This window comes from Kryptolebias marmoratus, linkage group LG12 (genome assembly GCF_001649575.2).
Source record: "Kryptolebias marmoratus isolate JLee-2015 linkage group LG12, ASM164957v2, whole genome shotgun sequence".
Classification (NCBI taxonomy): domain Eukaryota; kingdom Metazoa; phylum Chordata; class Actinopteri; order Cyprinodontiformes; family Rivulidae; genus Kryptolebias; species Kryptolebias marmoratus.
Window position 1 is genome coordinate 9450149 of NC_051441.1, and position 20560 is coordinate 9470708.

Here is a 20560-nt window from a genome sequence, read left to right on the forward strand (position 1 = left end):
ATGTGCAACGCTGCCTTCAGGCGCTGTCGGAAATATGACCACTAAAAGTCTTCGTATTAAACGCGTTGACAATTTATGCTTGATCCAGTCTATCTTGATTTGCGTTTAGCTAACTGAAGCCACTACAGCAAACAAATGTTTACCTGCAAGGACACCTCTGACCCATTTAAAACTTCATGCATAAAATAAAAATTTGATTTTATTTATTCCTTTAAATCTGAGAACATTGTAATTCCCCCCCCCCCACTTAATCATCTCTATATATTTTAATTTCATATTTCTAATCAGTTTACAGGTGTGTCCAGCCCAGTGTACAGTACATTTAGTCTCTTTCGGCAGCAACAAAACGCTATAAATGTTTACTTAACAGGCAACAAATGTGATCATTTGTTTTTTTTTAGAAACAAAGAGAGGGAAAAAGTTCTTTTTAAATAATATTTTATGCAAAATGAAGAGCCATCTTCTACTCCTTTGTAAGTCTTTACCCCTTGAACTTTCAAAATTACTTCTTTCAAACATAAATTAGTCATGTTGTCAACTTGTCAAAGGAGTTACTTATTAAAAAGGTTTTATTGGATGATAAATTTGTTTCTTTATAGCATAAATACTTAAATTGTGTAATTTTTAAATATTTTCTAGTTTTAGAGTGCAAATGACTGTGCACTTACACGGATAGACCAGCAGGGGGCAGTGTATGAGACAGTTCAAAGATGGTTTTTGTGCTTTTAAACCATTTAAACCTCTTCTTAATGACCATAAATCCCTATTTATAGAAAAAAACATTATGTTTCACCTGATGTACAGATTTGTTTTCCTCAGATACGGTTTGAGTGGAATTACTTCACGTAAAGATGGACACGGTTTGCAAAATTTGCGTTTTTGATCAAATTGAACCTGTTATTGTTGACCCTTTATTATGAATGCATCATTCTGAAACACACAGTTAGGATTAACATATAAATCCACAATTCTGTCCGTTAAATGGGAGTTCCTTCCTAAATCTGCATCTGAGCCACGCTGAACAGCTTTTGGACAAACTGTTTCCGGCCAAACGACAAACCTGTAAAGACTGAGCAAAAAGCTAAAACCGCAGAAGAAGAAGAAGTTACATTTTTCAGTGCATTTAAACCTATTTTCAGTGGTTGATGAAAAAGAAAGGTTTTACAGTAGATACAAGAAGAATGTTGTTTTCTTTTTTAGATCATATTGATTTCCTGTAAAGTCAAACATTTGCTGAAATATAAATGAAGGGATGTCTGTGGAGGAGCTGCTATCAGCATTAGAAGAACAAAAAAAAAATAAAATAAAACTTGTCTGTGCTGAACAATATTCCTAAAATACTATATTCTCAATCTATTAAATGCAAAGATTTACTTGTTAATTTTTGCTTTTGGTTTTAACAAATATTAAACTGCAATCAAATCTGAAACTAATGAAGGCATTTTGGTACAAAGATAATTTAAAAACAAACAAACCAACAAAAAAAATCACCTTCCAACAAGAAGAAAGAAATAATAATTAAAAAAAAAAGTCTTTTCAGATTTCACTTGTATCAAACTTCATATAACACAAAAAAACATCCGTGAAACAACGTGCAATAATGTTGCAGCAACCTTTAAAAAACAAAACAAAAAACCAGTGCGCCCGCAAATCTGAAAAGAAAACGGGAGCTCTGGGAACAGCCCCGAGTTCTGAACACAACCAATGGCACACGTTCTTTAAAAAGGAAACCCACCCATCCCATCCCTGTCAGGATTCACGCGCCCAGCTCAGTTCCTCAGTAAGCCGGGGGCTGGTACTCCCCCGGGTTCCCCTGGCTGCTGGAGAACGGGGACTGCTGGTAGCCCGCGGGGACGCCGCTGTTCCCGTACGGGGCGTTTGGGTACGGGGTGCTTTGGTCGTGGGCCGGGTCCGTGTAGTCCTGGTTGAATTCACTCACTCCCTGACGATACCGTCTGAGCGCAAAGTAGGACAAAAGAGCCTGTTGAGAGAAGGCGGAGTCAGTGGGTGGGGCTTTTCCTCCCGACAACCGAACAGGTCGAGTGGGTTTAAAAGACGGGAGTTTGAAGGAGGTCAGAGGCTCACCCAGGTGATGGTGGAGAAGAAGGAGAAGGTTATGACAGCCCGGGCAGCATCGGCTATGATGCTCGCAGCATTGGTTTTGGTCCACTGGTTGGTCAGGACACAGAAGCAGATGAACCACAGGAACGTCCAAGCAGCTGTCTCAGGTTAAAGGGACGGAAAAACAAAACAAGAGCAGGATTCAAATACAACCCCGTTTCAAAAAAAAAACAATTCAAATGATGTGTGAAATGTAAAGAAAAACAGAAGATTTCATTCACGATGGGACATAGTAAATGTATTAAATGGACCATTTTAAGAAAAAAAAAATAGTCATTTTAAATTTGATGGCAGCAACAAATCTGAAATAATTGTGACAAAAGGCTATTAAAAGAAAGAAACAACTGCAGGAGCGTTTTGGGCTGGAGGCGGCCCGCTATCAGCACACAGTTCAAAACTGCCTCTCTGATGGTATGGGGGTGCATTAGTGCCCTTGGTGTGGGCAGCTTAGAAATCTGGAAAGGATTTGTGCAGAAGAGTACAAAACAGGTTTGAGAACAAACATACGCTCCCATCCAAACACAGACTTCTTCAGGGAGTCCTGCGTATTTCAGCAAGACGACGCTGAACTGCATCCTGCGTCCGTGACAACAAGACGGCTTCGAAAAGCTCCATCGCTGCTCTCCTCAGCGCCAACGTGTTTTTGACACGTGTTACTGCCATAAAACTCAAAATTACCTTCTTTTTTTTCTAAAATGGTCCAATTTCTTAGTTTAAACATTTGATATATTTACGGTTTCATTGTGACTAAAAAAAAAATATGTACATGTATTGCAAATCATTGCATTGTTTATTTTCATTTCATACAATGTCCCAATTTATTTTAATTGGAGTTGTGAAATATGACTAGGCCCTATTTATTGCTTTAGGGCCCTTTTATTTGTTTATTGCCCAGACAGGAGCCTCACATGAGAAGGCCAGGTCAGCAGTGACGATGCGCTTCCTGTCTGTGGCGTTGCTGATGTTTGGAAAGTGGGCGTCCAGTATCAGGAAGGCGACACAAGCCAGAAAGGCCAGGACTCCGATCCCCACGCCGTAACTGCAGGCGTGGTCGTTGTTGTTGAACATGCATTTGGCATCTTGAACACTGGTTGTATTTGTGTAGCCTTCTGCTGTTATGGTTCCAAAAACCACAATGGCAAATATCTAAAAAAAAAAAAAACAGAAATCCACAAGTTGAATTTCAAGGAATCAAAGGGAAAACGGTACAAGTTTGAAGCAACATGATTTAGATTACAAGAAGGCTTCGTCTTTAGAGAAAATAAATACTCAAAAACCATCAGATAAAATATAAGAGAAGACAAGGCCTCTGTTTAGACATGTTACGTTTCAGTTTGTCACAGATTTTCTATTAACATTTAACTAAGTATCCTGGTGTTTCTGGACAGAAAACAACCCAGACAAGACTGTAAACTTCTAAAACATTCCATGAGCGTTTATTCCATCCATCAACTCGCCTGATCATCTGTTTAAGATCTGATGAACAACATGGAACGATAAAAAAACATGTTTTCAAGGTTACTTTCCAATGCTTGTGCTTCATTTCTGCTGTGCTTTAGGGCACTTTACTTGAAACAACCAACAGGTTTTTATGAGTTTTGAGACTTTAAACGACGAGAAACAGTAAAGTTTTAAACGCTGATCTTTATATGGGGAATAGGCAACGTGACAGACCTGTGAACAAGTTTAGTTTCAGTATTAGGTCCACATTTAACAACCATCATCCTGACTGTGCAGCTGTTAACATCTGCAGTGTTAGCAAAATATGTCATGAACAACTGGATGGATTTTAATTCACCTCTTAGAAAGAAATCGCTGGATACACATCTGGAGTTTACACAATTCAAGATGGCTGCCACTGCTGATCACCATTAGCAACCGCAGAAATGGCTTTAGCTCCGTCAGATTTACAGATGCGGAGCTAAAGTTTGGCGTGGTAGTAGCTGAGAGTCACCCTCACCGCATACCCTGAGCTCCAACGGGTGTCGCGCGATCAGCCGCATAAAAACAGCAGTTTAGTCCGTGTTGTGGACGAGCCTTTTATCGGACACTTGAAGGCAGCAGGCAGCAGGTGGGAGGCAGCAGGTAGAGAGCAACAGATGACGCTGGGAAACTTTCAGTTCCTGGTATTCACTAACGCAACTCGCAGCAGTCACCCAGTAAACAAACTAGGGCTTTTTTTACTCTCACTGATGCAGTTTCGGAATAATAAGTAAGAATAAATCAAAGCCAAACAGGTAGACACCGTTTTGTTGTTAGGCTACTTTAAACCAACCGCTACGTTAACACTCAACGGACGCTTTATTTTTTTTAAAGCTTTTAAACTCCTTAAAACTGAAAGCCATTTGGTTTGCCAGCTGCGCGGCGTTCAACAATGACGTTCTGTTCAAGAAAAGGGCGTTTTTTTGTGGAGTCCAGAGGCGAACATCTGTGACAGCTGTCCGGGGCTGAACGCGGCTGCTAACGTCTCGTTCGCGGTCGACTCACCCAGCTCAGGAAGCGCAGGATAGTCTGCGGCTGCTTCACGAAGCTCTCAAAATCAAAGGCTCCGCCGGCCAAAGACGCCCCATAAGCCTCGCTCTGCATTTTTTCCCCTTTTTTTTAAACACGCGCACAGACACACACACACACACACACACAACTATCCGTCACACTGAGAGAGGAGCTGTGAGCTCTTCCTGTCAAAGTTGAGGGAAGTTTGGGATTTTTCGAACAACTTCCTGAGAACTTTTCAGGCACCGCCCCCTTTTTTTCTTCTTCTTCTGCTTTTGATGCGTTCACGTGCTCCTCGGAAAGCGCCACGACACGGAGGAGCTTTGGGTCAAAGGGCGGCAACGATGACAAACATGCAACGTGTATGTGCTTTTATTTTGAAAGAACGTAACGCATATGTAACAAACAAACCAAAACATTGTAATAAATGATTTTTTAACTTTTAACACATTGCCATCGGATGGAAAATCTACTTTTTGACAACTACCATTATTAATTACTTCGACTTTTTTGTGAAGCAGCAACCAGTCTTCAAATCAACTTCCTCCCACACATTTGTGATTTATTTGCTAGAATTTAAGTGAGAAATGAAAAATATTGTTTTCTTTTGGGTGGTTTTAATGTTGTGGCTGAAATTCTGCAGCCTGTAGCTCTTCAGATCCTCTGAATGAATAAATAAATGACTGAATGAATGCATGAATACTTTATTTATCCATGAGGGAGGTTAAGCAAATAAAGAGTTTGACCATTTAAAAACATTGAAGTGGTGATTAAAAAAGCCAACAACCTACTGGATATTATGTTTGCTCTTTTTAAGACATTAGGGTGCAACTTAAAGTTTTATTTATCTTTAAATAGGCCACTTATTTTACTAATTTTCTACTAAATATAGGTAGGTGTAAAATTTAAATTCTTGTTTTTTAGTAATCTGAATTGTATCAGTCTGTGAGATGCATATGTAAAATTGAACTCCCTATATCATCATATTCCTCCAACATTTTAAAAGTATCTTCACTGAAGCCACTTAAAAGAAAAGGGATAAAATAAGAAGTTTTGAAATGTTCATTTTAATGCTTAAATAACTGAAATAAGCTCATGGTAGTTGTCAGACAAAATAAAAATCTTTTTAAGTATTTTATTATGAATTGTTTCCAAGTGCTGATGTATAATATTGCTTTTTATCTAGTCACAGTATAAATATTAAATATCCCTAATATTTTTTGTTGATTTTTTAAATATCAAAATTATATTAGATGTAGCTGGAATTGTTTATTTTTATTAATATTTCGAATATCTATAATGAATCTCGTGGATAGTCAGGCATTTCAGGTTAAATTGACGTTGCAGTTTCAAATTCTGACCACTAGAGGGCAGTAAAGGCTCACGAGTATTCTGGTTTAAAGGGCTAGGTCGGAGTTTTTTGAAGCGCTGTTGTGTGATCCTGTAAGAGTAGTTACATCATTTTTGTGGCGGCGAAGCTTTTTCGGCCTGAGGGAATCCCCGGAAATTTTTTTAAACCAAGATAACCGATGCTCAAAACAGAGACATGAGAAATAACTTTTTAACTCAATATTATTATCATTATTTGTCACCCCTTCACAAGGCACTTCACTAAAACCTAAACATTTTTTTGTAAATCTGCAAACTGCTTGATGCAGATTTTTCACACCCCATAATTTTTGCATCAGACAGTTGTTTAAAAGCTACTGTGAACCGGCAGCTTTGCTCCACGGTCTGCGGTTCATTACAGAGAAAAAGTAACGTAAAGTAAAACTCTACAAGACAGAGTCCACTTTAACTGCTACACCACACAGTACAACTTAAAAACCTTTAGCTTGTTGACACTTTCACTGATGTATTATACTTAATTCTAGATGAGAATATCATGGTTGTAAAGAGGTTTAGTCTATTTGTGGGTCTCATACACAAAGCATGCTATAGATACTTCCACTGCACACCAACAGATGCAAACACCAATTGCAAATAAGCCACAGCTGTGACAGCACAGAGGAAGTATAATGTCTTGACGTATCTTCAGGGGGTGTGAGATATTTTGTTCTTCCCTTTGCTTTTCATCTGTTTCATTCGTTTGTCAGTAAGAGGCAAACGTCTGGAGCCATGGCGTTCAGGGGCAGCTTCAGCGTCACCAGCTGCGACTATGATTCAGACTACGAGTAAGTTTTCCATCTCTTTCTTTATCACTTAGCTCTGCAAAATCTCAAAATTTAATTCTTTTGTTGAACCCTGACATTCTTTGAACAATCACAAATCAACGGCGGCAAATAGATCAGGTGAAAGGCATGTCCTTCTGAGGATTCATAGCTGAGAAGAATCGAGGGTTTGAGCCAATCGTTGCCTAAAAGGGAGGCAGTTCATGCGATTTAAACTGGTATTCTAGTAATAAGACAAGCTGATGCAATGAGGTGACATGACTGATAGGCCTAAAAACTTTGGGTCCATCATACCTTTCACTTGTCTTGCAGGAACCTGGGGGGAGGTGAGTCCACTGAGGGTTCTTTCAGACTCATCTCACAACCCGAAGTTACTGTCCAGAGGTGCCCTGAAACCATCCAGCTCGGCGTGATCGAGGAAGGCACGGGCACGTCTGACGTGTTTCTTACAGACGACGAGTCGACGAGCAGCAGCCAGATGTTCGAAGAACTCCCCAGCAGAAAGCAGGGCAGCTCTCTGCAGAGATCCGGCTGGTCAGCTGCTACAGTAAGAGTGCTCTCCTCAATGCCTAGTCGTAAAACTGGTAAGTTCACATCAGATCTTCCTGACGGTAATTTGCCTGCACGTACGAGCTAATAAATCTGTGTTCCCCTCGTGTGCACAGGGCTCCATAATTATGCAGGCGTGAGAGCCAGACAACCAGCTCGGCTCCAGCAACACCAGAACGTGCCTGAAGACGTCCCCCACACCTCCAGAGTTATCCAAGCTGCAGAATTAGAGGACATCAAGACTGAAGGTTAATAAAAGATGCTTAGCAACCAACAGCTCTAAATAGAAGCCTTTACTACCTGCTTAAAGTGACAAAAGAAAACATGACTTTTATGAACAAGAGCAATTCTGTGTTGCCATCCTCCACAGATCCAGTGGATAATATGCTTGGAGACAGTAAGGATCCTTTGGTGTCAAGCCTGCAAGGCCTCTCCTTGAGTGACGGCATGCGGAAGCTGCGAGCCATGCCGCTTTGCCTGGCAGACAAGAAGGAAATCAGGTATATAATCAATTTGAGAGATTTGTTTCCAGTTTGAACTAGAGCATTATTATTATTTTTTTTTTTGCAAAATTGTAGCGTGAGTAGTGCTGAGAGCGGAGTGATTCTGGGAAAGTTTTGTGGAAGAATGACTTGTTAACGGAACTGTTAAAGTTAAAAATGAGCAAAACAGTAGCTAAAAGCTACAAATCAACAGGCCTTTAGCTAAAGGTTAAGTGTAACAAAACTGTAAGTAAATGCTAAAGGTAGCACAAGAAGATAAAACAGTAGTTCTGTTGAAGTAGATTACAGAGAACAATGTTTTTTAAAGGAACTGAAGAGTTCTCTATGTATTTTTATGGGGGCAATTTTTTGTAAATAAAGTTAAACAGTTGATTGTATAGAAGTTAAAAATAGTAAAAGCCATAGAAAGCTACTCCAGATAAGCCAAATGTTTTGATATGTAAATGTTTAAAACAGCACAAAATAGAATAAATTTTAAAAGGAAAAGAATAAACGTAATCAGTGCTAAGCATTTGGGCACCTTTCAACTAGCTTTCACCAACTTTTGCAGTAAGTCACCTAACACTGTTGAATGTTCTCCCCAAGACGACTGGCTTTCAGTTCTGCAGCTGAAAGTTCCCTCATCAGGAGAAACATCCCCTTCTGCAGCCGTCCATGTGTGTGCATCTCAAGGGTGAGTTCAAAGGTCTTCTTTTTCACAAGGTATTCTTGTGTTTTATTTCTGACTCTCAGACTGAAATGGTCTTGTTGTTTTTGTCCTTTCAGACTTGGCGCCACTGTGCCTTCAGCAGCCTCTCTGTCCTCAGCTCCATTAAGTTGTGGCATTCGTCCCTGAAGAGGCTGAGCGGTCGTTATGGGACCGGAGTGCTCTCCTACTTCCTTTTCCTCCGAACCCTCCTCTTCATTAACCTCCTTCTGTTTGTCATCACTGGCCTTTTCCTGGTCGTTCCTCAAGCCATCCACCCTCCTCGTAATAATTCACAGGCGGACGTTTTCTCTGTCCTGGACCCTCTCACGGGCGAGGTGAGGCAGCTGGCTGTGCGTTATGTCTTGGCAATAATGAAAGATTTTTTATTTTGCTTCAGTGATTTGAACTCTGAATTTCATTCAACGTGTCATCTTTGGCAGGGTTACCTTTCCCAGAGCTTGCTGTTTTACGGTTACTACTCAAATGAAACCATTAGAACCTGCATAGGTCCACAGGATCAATGCAACAATGACAAGTTACAGATGCCTTACAGCATCCCCACGGCCTATTTCTTCACTATCGCCATCGCCTTCTTCATTACCTGCATCATCCTGGTGTACAGGTTGGTGGGGTGGGGGTGGGGATACTTGCACGTTAATATTTTACAACCCCAGTTCCAAAAAAGTTGGGACGTTGTCTAAAATGTAAATAAAACATCAGCTGCTGGAGTTTTTGGAGTGGAATGTTGTCCCATTCCTGTCTGCTGTAGGATTCTGGCCGTTCAACAGTCTCGGGTCTTCTTTTAGCTGGATGGGTGCGTGTGTGGTTCTAAAACCTGTAGATACTTCTCTGCATTGATGGTGCCCACATGTGTAAGCTGCCCTTACCAGAACCCATAATGCACCCCCATACCATCAGAGAGGCGGGCTTTTGAACTGTGCACTGATAACAAGCTGGATGGTTCCTCTCCTTTTTAGTTTCTTTAGGATTTTGCCGACTAGCCTGATTTGTTACAAAATACTCCTTCAGCTGCTTATTTGCTTTTGTTGACTCTGTCCCAGCTTTCTTGAGATTTGTTGCTGCCATCAAATTCATACCTTTTATTTGTTTCTATACCTTTAATATGTTTGCTGTGTTCCATTATAATAAAATATGGGTTTATGAGATTTGCAGATTATTACATTCTGTTTTTATTTACATTTTACACAACATCCCAACCTTTTCAGGCTTGGGGTTGTACTTTAACCCATCACTTGTGCCTGTCTTATGGTCATGCTCTCCCGCAGGTTGTCCAAGTCCTTTGGGAAAAGTTTCCATGTCCTCAAGTCCAACATGAATTTGTCAGAAAAGGTCTTCTGCTCGTGGGACTTTAAAGTCAGCAAGAAGTCATCTGTCAGTCTGCAATCCGAGAAAATCAGCACCCAGCTCAAAGTACGTGATCGTTTGAACTATCAGGCAAACTCACCTGTTAGACCTCAGCAAAAGAGTCACAGCTTCATGTCTCACGCTTGTGTTAGACTTGTTTCTGCTAAGACGATTCTCACAGAGGGAGCTTCTTAAATATGCATTTTCACACCAAATGCACGTTTCTTTTTTCTTTAAAGAAGGAGAACAGTGCTGCGCAGAGGGCCCTCGGTTTGTTTGAGTTTAACCTCACGAAGGCTGCTTTTCTAACAGGAGCAGCTGTCGGAGTTGATCGGCGGAGAAGAGGAGAAGAGCTGCATGCAGCGATTCTCCTGCTTCATCATCCGTGTTATTGCATGGGTCATATGTCTGACCAGCATCTTCCTCAGCGCCATGGCTGTCTACTTCCTGTCTGAGGTTAGAGGGAACCTTCAGCACCTGCCTGACAACAAGGCTTCATAGGTCCCATGCATATTTTAAAGCTGCTTTGAGTCTATATGTAAATGAACTGAATCGTTAAAACCTTTCAACCACAGTTATTAACTTCTGCTTTTCTGCTTCCTCTCGAATGGCAAACTGATGTTGTTTTCAGAGTTTCGCCCAGATATGCTGTGACATACTGACATTTATAGATAGTCTTGTTTTTTGTTGTTGACTTAAATACATTTGCTTGATAAAGATTGCAAGTTTTATTCGTCATTCTTGAATTTTTCATATCTCCTTCTATGTACAATAAGAAGTACTGATTCAGACTCTGAGCACACTAGTTCTTTTTCCTCCTCAGTCTTTGCCTCAAGAATATTTTCCCCAGTAAACCTAAAGGTTTAATAACATTTGCAATATCACAGTAAACCAGTGAATGCCAGTGCATTCAACCATTTGCTTTCAGTGTTTTCGTCTCCAGCTCGTACGTGCTGGTTTGTATTTGTCAGACTTTACTGAGACGTTCTCCCTCTCTCTGCAGTCCTCGGTGTCAGAGGGTCTTAAAGGCATTCAGCTGCTGCGCTTGTCTGCAGTGGTCTCTGGCTTCAACCTGTTACTCCCTGGAGTGTTCAACTTGTCTGCTTGGCTGGAGGATTTCAGCTCACCGAGTACACGTGTGTATGTCTCCATCTTCAGGTGAGAGAGCATACTGAACATTAAATAAACCGCACGGAAAACGGCATCTGTTTCCAGATGGTGCTGAACTAAACTGAATGAAGCCAAACTCGTTGGAGCATGAAAACAAACTATTTGAAGACTTAGATATATGAATATTTAGTGAACAGTTCTAGTGTTTTAATGTACTCAGTGTGTGTCTTTAACTAAAAGAAATTTGTATTTTCTGTAAAAATGTAGTGTTAATGCTGAGCGCTGAATGAATTTACTGAAGTTATTAGTTATTAGTTAAAACAATAAGAGCAAAAGGTGACATTGTTTAAAATCCAAAATCCTAAAGTCAACAAAGCTAAATTAGCAAATTAGTAGCTAAAAGTTAAAAAGAGCAAAACATTAGGTGACAGTCAAAAATTAAGCTACCATTCTGAAGATGAGCACAAAGATTTTCAGAGCTTTAAAGAGATCTCAGTGCATTTCAGCGAGGAGAAAACTGCAACTTTAGTTAAATAATTCAAAAAGCAGAAATTGGAAATACCAGAAGTCAGAGCCGTGATGTCCCAGATGAGCTGAACGTTTCGATACCTGACATAGCTGAACATTTTTGGAATGAGTTTGCACAAAAAATATATAAACAATAGCAATAGAATGCTGCAGCATTTACACCAAAAATTAAAGTTTTTATTTTACATTACTTTTAAACAAAGCAGAGCCCGTGCTGTATTAAGATTTACCTAAATAAGGCTGGAGAAATGGCAAACCCAGGCATGTTTCCTTTTCAGTGTCTTTGTTTGTGTAACAACTCTTTATTAAATGACAATCTTTGTTTTAATCTCCCTGTTTTCTCAGGAACCTGCTGTTAAAGATCAGTATTGTTGGGATTCTGTGTTACTACTGGCTGGAAAAAACTGCTGTGAAACAAGAAAGGCAATCTTCGCAGGTTACAGACATCCTCATTCTTAAACCTGGCTGCGATTGTGAAACTGTGTCATTTATAACTGTAAAAACATGCTTCTGACACAAACGCTGTCAAACTCTGACTCCACTAGCAGTCGTTCTGTGTTTTCCTGTGTGGAACTAGTTTAAATGTACTGTTCCTGAATCATTTACCTGCTGTCGTTTGTCTCCAGTGTTGGGAGAATCTTGTGGGGCAAGAACTTTATCGTCTGCTCCTCATGGACTTCCTCTTCACGGTGCTTTACACTTTTTTAGGGGAATTTCTCTGGAGGTAAAATGTGTGCTTTGCCAACCCTGTAATTTTATATAAATTGTTGTCTCAAAAATGATTTACTATATCAGTTACCTGCCGTCTTTCCTGCAGGTTGTATTCCAAGAAAGTCCTAAAAAGGAACAGGAAACCAGTGTTTGATATTGCTCGTAATGTGCTGGAGCTCATTTATGGACAAACCCTAACTTGGTAAAACTCACAGTCCTCTTCCCCTTACCTTTTTATAATCAGTCATACCCACCATGAGCTGTGGATTCAGTTGCATTTTTGGCTTGTTGCCAGGCTCGGCGTGCTGTTTGCTCCGCTGCTCCCTGCAGTCCAGATCGTGAAGCTGTTCGTGTTGTTTTACATGAAGAAGGTCGGTACAGCGTGTGGCATTGCGTCATTATTAAACTAATCTAATCTAAACAAGACGACGAACATTCTTCTCTTCTGTCATTTTCTTTTTTCCCCTCCCCGTAGAGCAGTCTGATGCTCAACTGTCAGGCCTCCAAAAGGCCCTGGAGGGCCACTCAAATGACGACGTTGTTCATTACTCTTTTATGTTTCCCTTCGTTTCTTGGAGCCGCCGTGACAGTTGTGTATACGGTTTGGATGTGAGTGCAACGTTTCTTTTCCTCTCCTTGACTATCATATCAGGCTCACAAGCTGTTCTGTGAGAAAGACAACAAACGGAGAAACTGCAAATCAATAGTTGGTTCCATAAGAAGTAAAAACTGAACGGACAGTACTGCCCGTGTATCTGTATCTGCTTGTGTCTATTTTGTAACACCTAATCCCACCAGTGCAGGCTGTTATAGGTCAGAAATAAGAGGAATAAATGAGTCAATCCAGGGCTGGAAGACAAACACTTCAATAGCAGGATGTTGAATCAGCTGTGGCTGTGACGGAGCTGGGGAGGAAAACTAATTGAGTTCTTGATTAATTTGCTCTTCTTTAAGAAAATGAAAACATTTGCGTTGACTTTGGTGTGATGTTATTTTTCTAATATATGTATTTATTCGGACCGGTCTCCTTTCTGCAGGATTGAACCCTCACACACATGCGGCCCTTTTAAGAACCTGTCCAGAATGTCGAAGTCAGGATCCCTGTGGGCCGAGAAGCTGAAGAACTCGCACTCGTTTCTGTCCTGGCTCAGCTGGGCCTACAACTCTCTGATAGATAACCCGCTCTTCTTATTCCTGCCCACTGGCGTCTTTCTGTGAGGGCAGGCGATTATATATATATAAAAAAAAAAAATCAGCATTAAGCTGCACGTTTCTTCTTTTTTTTTTTTTTTTAATTTGTCCCTGCTGTTTACTTATCCCTGATGGGTTTTTTGTGTTTGTTGGTTTTCAGACTGGTGATATATTTTCACATTCAAGTCGTTGACGGCCAAAAGAAAATCATCAGTCGGTTAGAAAAGCAAATAGAAAATGTATGTATACATTTGTTTTGGTTTCCCTACGTCTTTAACATCCTGGGCCGTTCTGTGAGCCTGTGTTTGTAGAATGACGGCATGCAGATGTCATGAAAGACAAACCCTGGTGACACATCTTTATCACATGGTGTTTCTTCACTGATGAAACTGTCTGCATGTTTTCTGCCTCAAACTGAACCTCTGACGATAACTTGGGCCCATAAGTCATCGCAAGATAATTTGGTGATTTTTGAAGCCATGTTTTGTCAAACAGTTATCACTAGTTAGTTAGTACCTTATCAGCTATGATGTCACAGAACATGTAGTATGAAATAAAGCGCAGGAATCTTTGTCCAGGCGGGACTAATGACTCGTTTCCTGGAGGAAGACTTCTGTCCTTCTATTTATACTCTTTGTTCTGTGCACAGATGTCTCGGATGATAAGGTGCTAATTAGTGATAACTATTTGACACAACATCACTTCAAAAATGACCAGACTATCCCTTTAAGGCTTTATGACATTGCCAAAGATATGACAATTTCTTCTGATGGTAGTTACGAAAAATATCAAAAAGAAGAAAGAGGTTTTAGAGGGCAGGCTTGGGCTGGTATGAGATTCTGATGTCCTAAAACAGCGAAAATACAAACAAAATCTCAATGTAATTTTTAAAATGTGCTTTAAAAACTTCCACATATTTTATCTCTAATATTCACAGTTTATTTTTTAACATCATACAATATAAGGGCTGTTGGTTGGTTCATCCATTTGAGTTCAAAAGTATGAATTAAACCAAAATATTTCTTGATACACTCAGGCTAATGACCTAAATTACACCATACATGTGAAGTAGACCGGTAAAGTGTGTGTGTGTGTGTGTGTGTGTGTGTGTGTGTGTGTGTGTGTGTGTGTGTGTGTGTCTACAGGAAGGCAAGGATAAAAAGTTCCTCATCACCCAACTCCAGTACCTTTACGAACAGAGATAATCTTGTTTCTGCTCAGAGACGCGGTAGGTTTCCACCTCACTGCCTTTCTTTGGCCGTTTATTCCCTTGAAGTTTTAGTGATCTTATCTCGTTTTATTTGAGGAATGTCATTCACTTCTTTACTTGTCTTTACTTAGAAAGATGATGATCTCAGTGCCACCTCGTCTCCTCTGTACCGACCTGCTTGACAACGTCGAAGGAAAAACAAAAGTAAAAGAAATACCTGCAAAGTTCTCAAACATTTTATGATCTTGAACTAAAACTAAATCAGCTAAATGTTTACACTGAAAGAGAGCCGGTTGTTCTGTATTTACTGGTGAACTGGTGAAGCATCTATTGTGCATTTTACATACAACTTCATTTTTTTATATTGTTTTATGGTTTATGAATAGTATTTCTGAATGTTTTGTTTAAAAATAAAACTGAGCATATAAAGTGCTTTTACACAAAACACGATTGAGAACACTGATTTCTTCAAACAGAGCACAGATTTCTGTGATTTATCTGACAACCTACAATAAAACCCGGTCTGATCTGTGATTTTAGCAGCGGATTGTTCTGGGAATATTTCATTGAAGTGACTACTCCTGTGAGATCCTAAATTTGAAATGTAATTTGCAAGGGTTCTGAATCTAAAAGTATATAAATGTAGCAAGTAATAATAAAAAAACACATTTGGCAAAACATTAAAACCCTTTTCAGCTGAAAATAGTTCAAGAAAGCTTTTGAAATTGAGAACTGTTATTGCTTTTTGGAAAATGAATGCAGTTTTTTGTGCTGAAAGGGGGTAATTGAATTGTAAGAAAAGAAAAAGATTTCCTGGTTCTGTCGAACTACCATAATGGCAGCTGTCACAACTAAATGAAACTCTAAGAAGTTGGGAACTGAAAACCTCTTCAGTAAAATAATAAGTATAAGAAAATAGATTTCCCAGAATCTGCAAAAACCAGTAGGTGTGAAGTACTTTCGTGTTTTAAAATAATCTTATTCACAACTTAAAAGAAAATGTGTATACTGTAGTATCATTTTTCAAATGTTATTTTTATCAAAAGGCTAACCGGGAAATTTGTTATCTTGTCAAATGAAACCTCGGCAAAAGCACGGCTGCCTGTTTTCTTTGATGTTGAGCATCAGATCACATCTCACTGTGCATCAGTAATGCCCCCCCCCCCCCCACACACACACACACACACACACACACAAATAAGTTTTTGTCTTGGCTGCTAAACTAGTCATGCAACATAAATCAGCTCAAAACTATTTTTCTTGTTTATTTGGAAGCAAAACTAAAAGTAGGAGGATATTTCCTCATCGTTGCGTATAAAGGACGAAACGCTGAACCCCCCCTCTGCACATCAAACTACTTTACAGGCCGAGACATCACACCGCCGCCTCAATCATGACCTCTGGTAAGTAGAAAAAAACTTTTCAAAGGTTTCATTTGTAAATTCGTACCTTTTTTATGTGCACAGCGTTAATAAAGTTGATCCAACTTGTGTTTCCCTTCAGAAGACGTGATGGCGACAACTAAGAGAGTCTTCATAAGCAGCCCAAAGAAATACATAAAGGGACTATCTGAGGCCTACAAACTGGTAACATTTCTTTACATAAACTCTTTAATCAAAGCTGATTGTTAACATTTCTAATAAGCTCCTCATTTCGTACCTTTTTACAGGATCATGGGTTGTTAATCACAGAGCTGAATCCTATTATAAATGAAGGATATCTGGAGGCTTACTTCTGGAATTTGGGCTTCAGGACAATATGCAAGGTAAACTGAAACACATATTTTTAATACCTTTTTCCCCCCTGTTTTATTAAATGAATTATACATGTATTTCTAAAAATGAAAATGACCCTTTTTGTTACATTAAAATTCTGTTTGTCTTTTTAACTTGATCCCAGATGTGGAAATTCCACAGCTCTGAGAGCAGTGTGACGGTGGCCTTCGTTCGGTTCCCCACAGAAGATGAAGCAGACGAAGGAGACTGGGTTGGGCCGCATTACATTGCTGGGGTGGAGGTGACGTCCAGACGGATTGTCAGTCCAAAGGTGAGCTGAGGCCAGTGTGTTTTTTTTTTCCTTCTGTAAGATTAAAACTGCACGTTTGCTGTTTGCTTCTTCCTCGGCTAATTTAAAAAACCCTCTCGCAGATTAAAGACGAATCAGAGGAAGAGATTAAAGCGGCCTTCTTCAAACGTCCAGCACGACATCCAGTGGGTCTGGGTTACGTCCTGGAAGAGCCTCAATGGATCCCCAATGAAGACGTCCAGTCCCCCCAAAAAGTAATCTTGTAACTGTTTAAGATACACCAGATGGGTCAGGCATATTTGAAAATAGGCTGTGAAAACTTGAGTCTTATCAAATAATGTATAATTTCCAAACATCTTGTATCCTGCTTAGATGGCTTTGTGTACTGGTATGATACATTTTGTGTGTTTATGTATGTTTTGTTCGTTAATATTCTCTAAATAATCTATGCGTGTTTGATAATCAAGGATACAATCATTCATACATACGTGAAAAAAACACATGCAATTTAGAGCCTCCAATTCATTGTGAATGTAACACTGCTACTGTTGAACCACGTTGCTGTTCTTATTTATGAAAATAAATTCGCATATATTGACATTGTTGGTGTGTTTTTCTTTGATTTTTTATTATTTTTTATTTTCTACGGCACATATTTAATTATTAGGAGCCTTTGAGTAATTTTAATTTTAATAAACAGTTGACTAATTGATTGAAGTTTAACAAAAGCAAGAAAAAGAACTTGTGATGTAGATTTTAACGTAAAACAAAACTAAATGATTTCCGGAGTCTTGCATTCGGTGACGTGCGACGTGGATATGACGTCACGGATGAACAGCCAATGCTTGTGTGAAGCGCCAAGTTCCTAGGTTCCTCTGTCGGCGAGAAAACATGGCGGCAAAGGAGGAAGAAATTAGTTTTAGAAAGGTAGGAGAAACGAATATCGCTGTCTTTACTATGTTAGTTTACGCTTACTTTTTAAAATATAAAACAACTCTGCCTATTCTGTCATTAGCTTGTTTTATGTTCAGCTTTTACAACCTACTAACCCTAATTTCGTTTAATATTCTGAATATTCGGGTGAATGACCTGAAAATAAGTACGCCGAATTAAAGACCTATTCTTAACGATTCACCAAATTGCTCTATATTTACTGTTCTTTATGAAAGCGTTTAGAAAGTCCACAGCTATTGCAGAAAACATCACTTTTTTCAAGCTGGTTTGGTAGGCGGAAACAGTAGCGCTACGAAGAATTTCCAAAATAAAAGCAGAGAAGCTGCAATAAGTAAACATAGAAAAGCTTAGTGTATTTTAGCACCTAAATAATGTTCGCCTATTTATTTATTGATTGACACAAAAAATATTTATGCTGGAAGATATTATTTATATTGTTTCAAACAGGAAACTATTAACACGCTTCTATCAAGTTTCTTTAAGGAGGACAAAACTAAACGTGAGTTGAATATATTTGTTGCCATAAGACCTAGTTTTCTGTTTGTTTATTGACTAAACAAATGTTGGTTTGTGTTACAGTAAGTGGTGATGCTGCACTGCTCATGGCAGAAATGCTAAAAGTTTTTGTACAAGGTAAGTTATTTTGTGTGATTTGTTGTATGCATTAAAAGTCACAGTGTATAAGTTGGGCTACGTTATGGTAAAAAGTCTTATCCCCAGAGGCTGCTGTGAGATCACAGAAACAAGCCGAATCGGAGGACTGCAACCAAGTCGAGATCGAGCATTTTGAAAAGATTCTGCCACAACTGGTATGCAGCTCAACAGGCTAAACTTAGTTTTACTATTTACTATTCAAGAGGCGTGCATCTTTATTATTTTGTGTAAATGCAGCCTTTGTGTTATTGCTTATTACTCCTGTCCTTGTTCCATGTTTTTTTGTTTTTTTACTCAAGACACTGATCCAGTAAATAAAGTTACAGGGTGGAAAACTCAGACTTTATTCTACGACGACATATAAATGTTGTTACGCTCTGATTTTTCTCGTTGGGATCTCATTAGGAACAGAACAAGTAAACAAGTTGTACTTCTTACTGACAGGTAATTGAAACTCAGCAGCTTATGACTGAAGCTGGTGATCGAGCTACCCTGAAAGAGATCCTCGTTTTGTGTTTCTGAGAACTCTGACTTCCAGCTCAACATAGCAATCCCCTGAAATTTAAAAACATAGGATTAAATTATCGTTGTCTGTTGTGTACTATTTTACACAACACATATAAACACTTTTTTTCAACAACTGTTTGTTTGTTTTCTCATCAGAGTTGTGTTTTTCTTCATTGCAGCTTCTGGATTTCTAAGAAAGCCACTAGATGGAGCCAGAGAGCTGCCAAGACATTTCCACAAACTTTATTGTGCTGATATGTTTTCTTTGTTGTCGTTTTCAAAATAGAACTGCAATTTCATAAATACCCCAAATCTAAGATTCCCCATTTTTGTATTTTGTTTAAGTTTTGGGATTTTTTAAAATAATTTTTTTCCCCCGTTGAAAGCGGCAGTGTTGTCCAGTCGCCTCCCCACCACTTTCACCAATAAGGGCCACCTGTGCTCATCTGTGGAACAACAGGTGCTTCCAGCATGCTCCGTGGCGCCCTTCATCAAAGCCTCCAGGAGCAGTTGGAAGCAATTAGAGTAATAAGGGGAGCAGCCAGTCCCTTAGATGATGACAAGTGCCAGGAAAAAAAGGAGTACCCCCTCCGGCCACTTTGAAGTTCCCTTTTGCTGTCCTGCGATGTTTGGTTAGAGGTAGGGGGAAGGGCAAAGGGGAGCTCTGGCACAGGGGGAAAGTTGAATTGAAGTGTGTGTGTGTGCGTGCGCACGCTTGTATGTGTGCATGCTTTAGCCAAACACGGCCAGAGACCACACGCATAGATATTCTGTTTGAAAGGAAACATAACAAAACACATTGGAACATGGTCCAAGAGGAGCAGGGTGTAATTCTGAAGGTAAATAAACAAAAGAGGCGAGGAGCAGAGGTGCTTTCTCTACTTTCATCGCAGCAGCGAGAGAGGGGGGGCGAGTTAGGCCTACAAGAGAGAGGCTAATGTGGGGTTTCCTAACCCAAGTGGCTCTTATGTTTTTCCACCAGCGGTGTCTTTGACCAGAGTGTCTTTACTGTGAGTCAGCATCGCTGCAGAACACCTCACACTGTTTATTTGTGTGGCTCCTGGGTGACTCACTGCGTTCACGTACAGCTGGAAGCAACTTAAGCGAAAGTCAAGAACCCGGGCTCGACTAGGTGTTCAACGACACGGCACCTGGAATTTGACCTTGCACCTTTTTTTTTTTTTAAAGTAAGGTCCAGGCTGGGTTTGTGTTTCCCAGGGGCGACTTCTAAAGCAGGTTGTCGGGATGAGTTCAGTTTGGTCGAGTGATGTTTAGTTTAATGATGCCATGAACGTTCCTGGGCCGGAGAACTGATTCCTGTTCAATAAAGAGTTTGAGTTCTGGTCTTGATTATAGTCTTTAATGTTGGCTTTAAATATCAAAAGCTGCATCGTTGTTTACATTTTTGCTCATTGCCACAGAAAGGTCTGTACTCCACTTCTAAAATATTTTTAAAGTATTTTTTTGGATGTGACATGGATTTTTTTCCAAAGTGTTAACTGTTGCACCTCAAAAATAAACAGTCATATTTCCACAAATCTTTTCCATGTCTCCTGAAATCTGAGTCGTCGCAGGATTCTGTGCTGGCACCGAGGCGCACTACCGTATGACTCTTCCCCTTATGCATCTTAACGGAACAAATTACATGTGAAGGCGGCATTATTAAACATACGAGAACGGTTAGGACAAGAATGGGGAGGGGCGCCCTTGAAAGTAATGAGTTAAGGCTTTTCTTGATCATACATTAAAGGCAGGGAGTGTCGACAGCTCGTCCAGACGC

General features: G+C 39.8%; 4 protein-coding genes across 7 annotated transcripts; 3 read left to right on the forward strand and 1 right to left on the reverse strand.

Annotated features, from left to right (window-relative positions):
• Nucleotides 1-870: 870 nt before the first annotated feature.
• syngr2a (synaptogyrin 2a) lies at nucleotides 871-4845 on the reverse strand. The gene is made up of 4 exons (XM_017425297.3): nucleotides 4609-4845; nucleotides 3030-3267; nucleotides 2086-2219; nucleotides 871-1981 (listed from the first exon to the last, which is right to left on the reverse strand). Exons 1-4 carry the CDS (start codon nucleotides 4705-4707, stop codon nucleotides 1778-1780), a joined length of 675 nt encoding a protein of 224 aa, XP_017280786.1. The 5' UTR covers nucleotides 4708-4845; the 3' UTR covers nucleotides 871-1777.
• Nucleotides 4846-6716: 1871 nt separating this feature from the next.
• LOC108241285 (transmembrane channel-like protein 6) lies at nucleotides 6717-15842 on the forward strand. 3 transcript variants are annotated; one of them, XM_037978520.1, is made up of 19 exons: nucleotides 6717-6788; nucleotides 7098-7369; nucleotides 7451-7582; nucleotides 7705-7834; nucleotides 8423-8510; nucleotides 8603-8860; nucleotides 8966-9147; nucleotides 9812-9956; nucleotides 10203-10346; nucleotides 10894-11048; nucleotides 11874-11964; nucleotides 12155-12252; nucleotides 12346-12441; nucleotides 12535-12610; nucleotides 12715-12848; nucleotides 13277-13453; nucleotides 13591-13669; nucleotides 14576-14658; nucleotides 14776-15842. In XM_037978520.1, exons 1-18 carry the CDS (start codon nucleotides 6733-6735, stop codon nucleotides 14633-14635), a joined length of 2373 nt encoding a protein of 790 aa, XP_037834448.1. In that variant the 5' UTR covers nucleotides 6717-6732; the 3' UTR covers nucleotides 14636-14658; nucleotides 14776-15842. The 3 variants fall into 3 exon arrangements, with proteins under 3 accessions (XP_037834448.1, XP_017280805.1, XP_037834447.1); XM_017425316.3 differs by having other exon boundaries at nucleotides 14772-14839; XM_037978519.1 differs by lacking the exons at nucleotides 14576-14658; nucleotides 14776-15842 and having other exon boundaries at nucleotides 13591-14559.
• Nucleotides 14777-17258, forward strand: LOC119617498. Its single transcript, XM_037978521.1, has 6 exons — nucleotides 14777-14844; nucleotides 15916-16043; nucleotides 16144-16226; nucleotides 16310-16405; nucleotides 16540-16686; nucleotides 16788-17258. Exons 2-6 carry the CDS (start codon nucleotides 16034-16036, stop codon nucleotides 16929-16931), a joined length of 480 nt encoding a protein of 159 aa, XP_037834449.1. The 5' UTR covers nucleotides 14777-14844; nucleotides 15916-16033; the 3' UTR covers nucleotides 16932-17258.
• Nucleotides 17259-17488: 230 nt separating this feature from the next.
• cenpx (centromere protein X) lies at nucleotides 17489-20318 on the forward strand. Of its 2 annotated transcripts, none has more exons than XM_017425344.3 (5): nucleotides 17489-17592; nucleotides 18067-18118; nucleotides 18199-18252; nucleotides 18328-18428; nucleotides 18960-20318. In XM_017425344.3, the coding sequence occupies exons 1-5, from the start codon at nucleotides 17557-17559 to the stop codon at nucleotides 18972-18974; spliced, it is 258 nt and encodes an 85-aa protein (XP_017280833.1). In that variant the 5' UTR covers nucleotides 17489-17556; the 3' UTR covers nucleotides 18975-20318. The 2 variants fall into 2 exon arrangements, with proteins under 2 accessions (XP_017280833.1, XP_017280834.1); XM_017425345.3 differs by having other exon boundaries at nucleotides 18340-18428.
• Nucleotides 20319-20560: the final 242 nt, after the last annotated feature.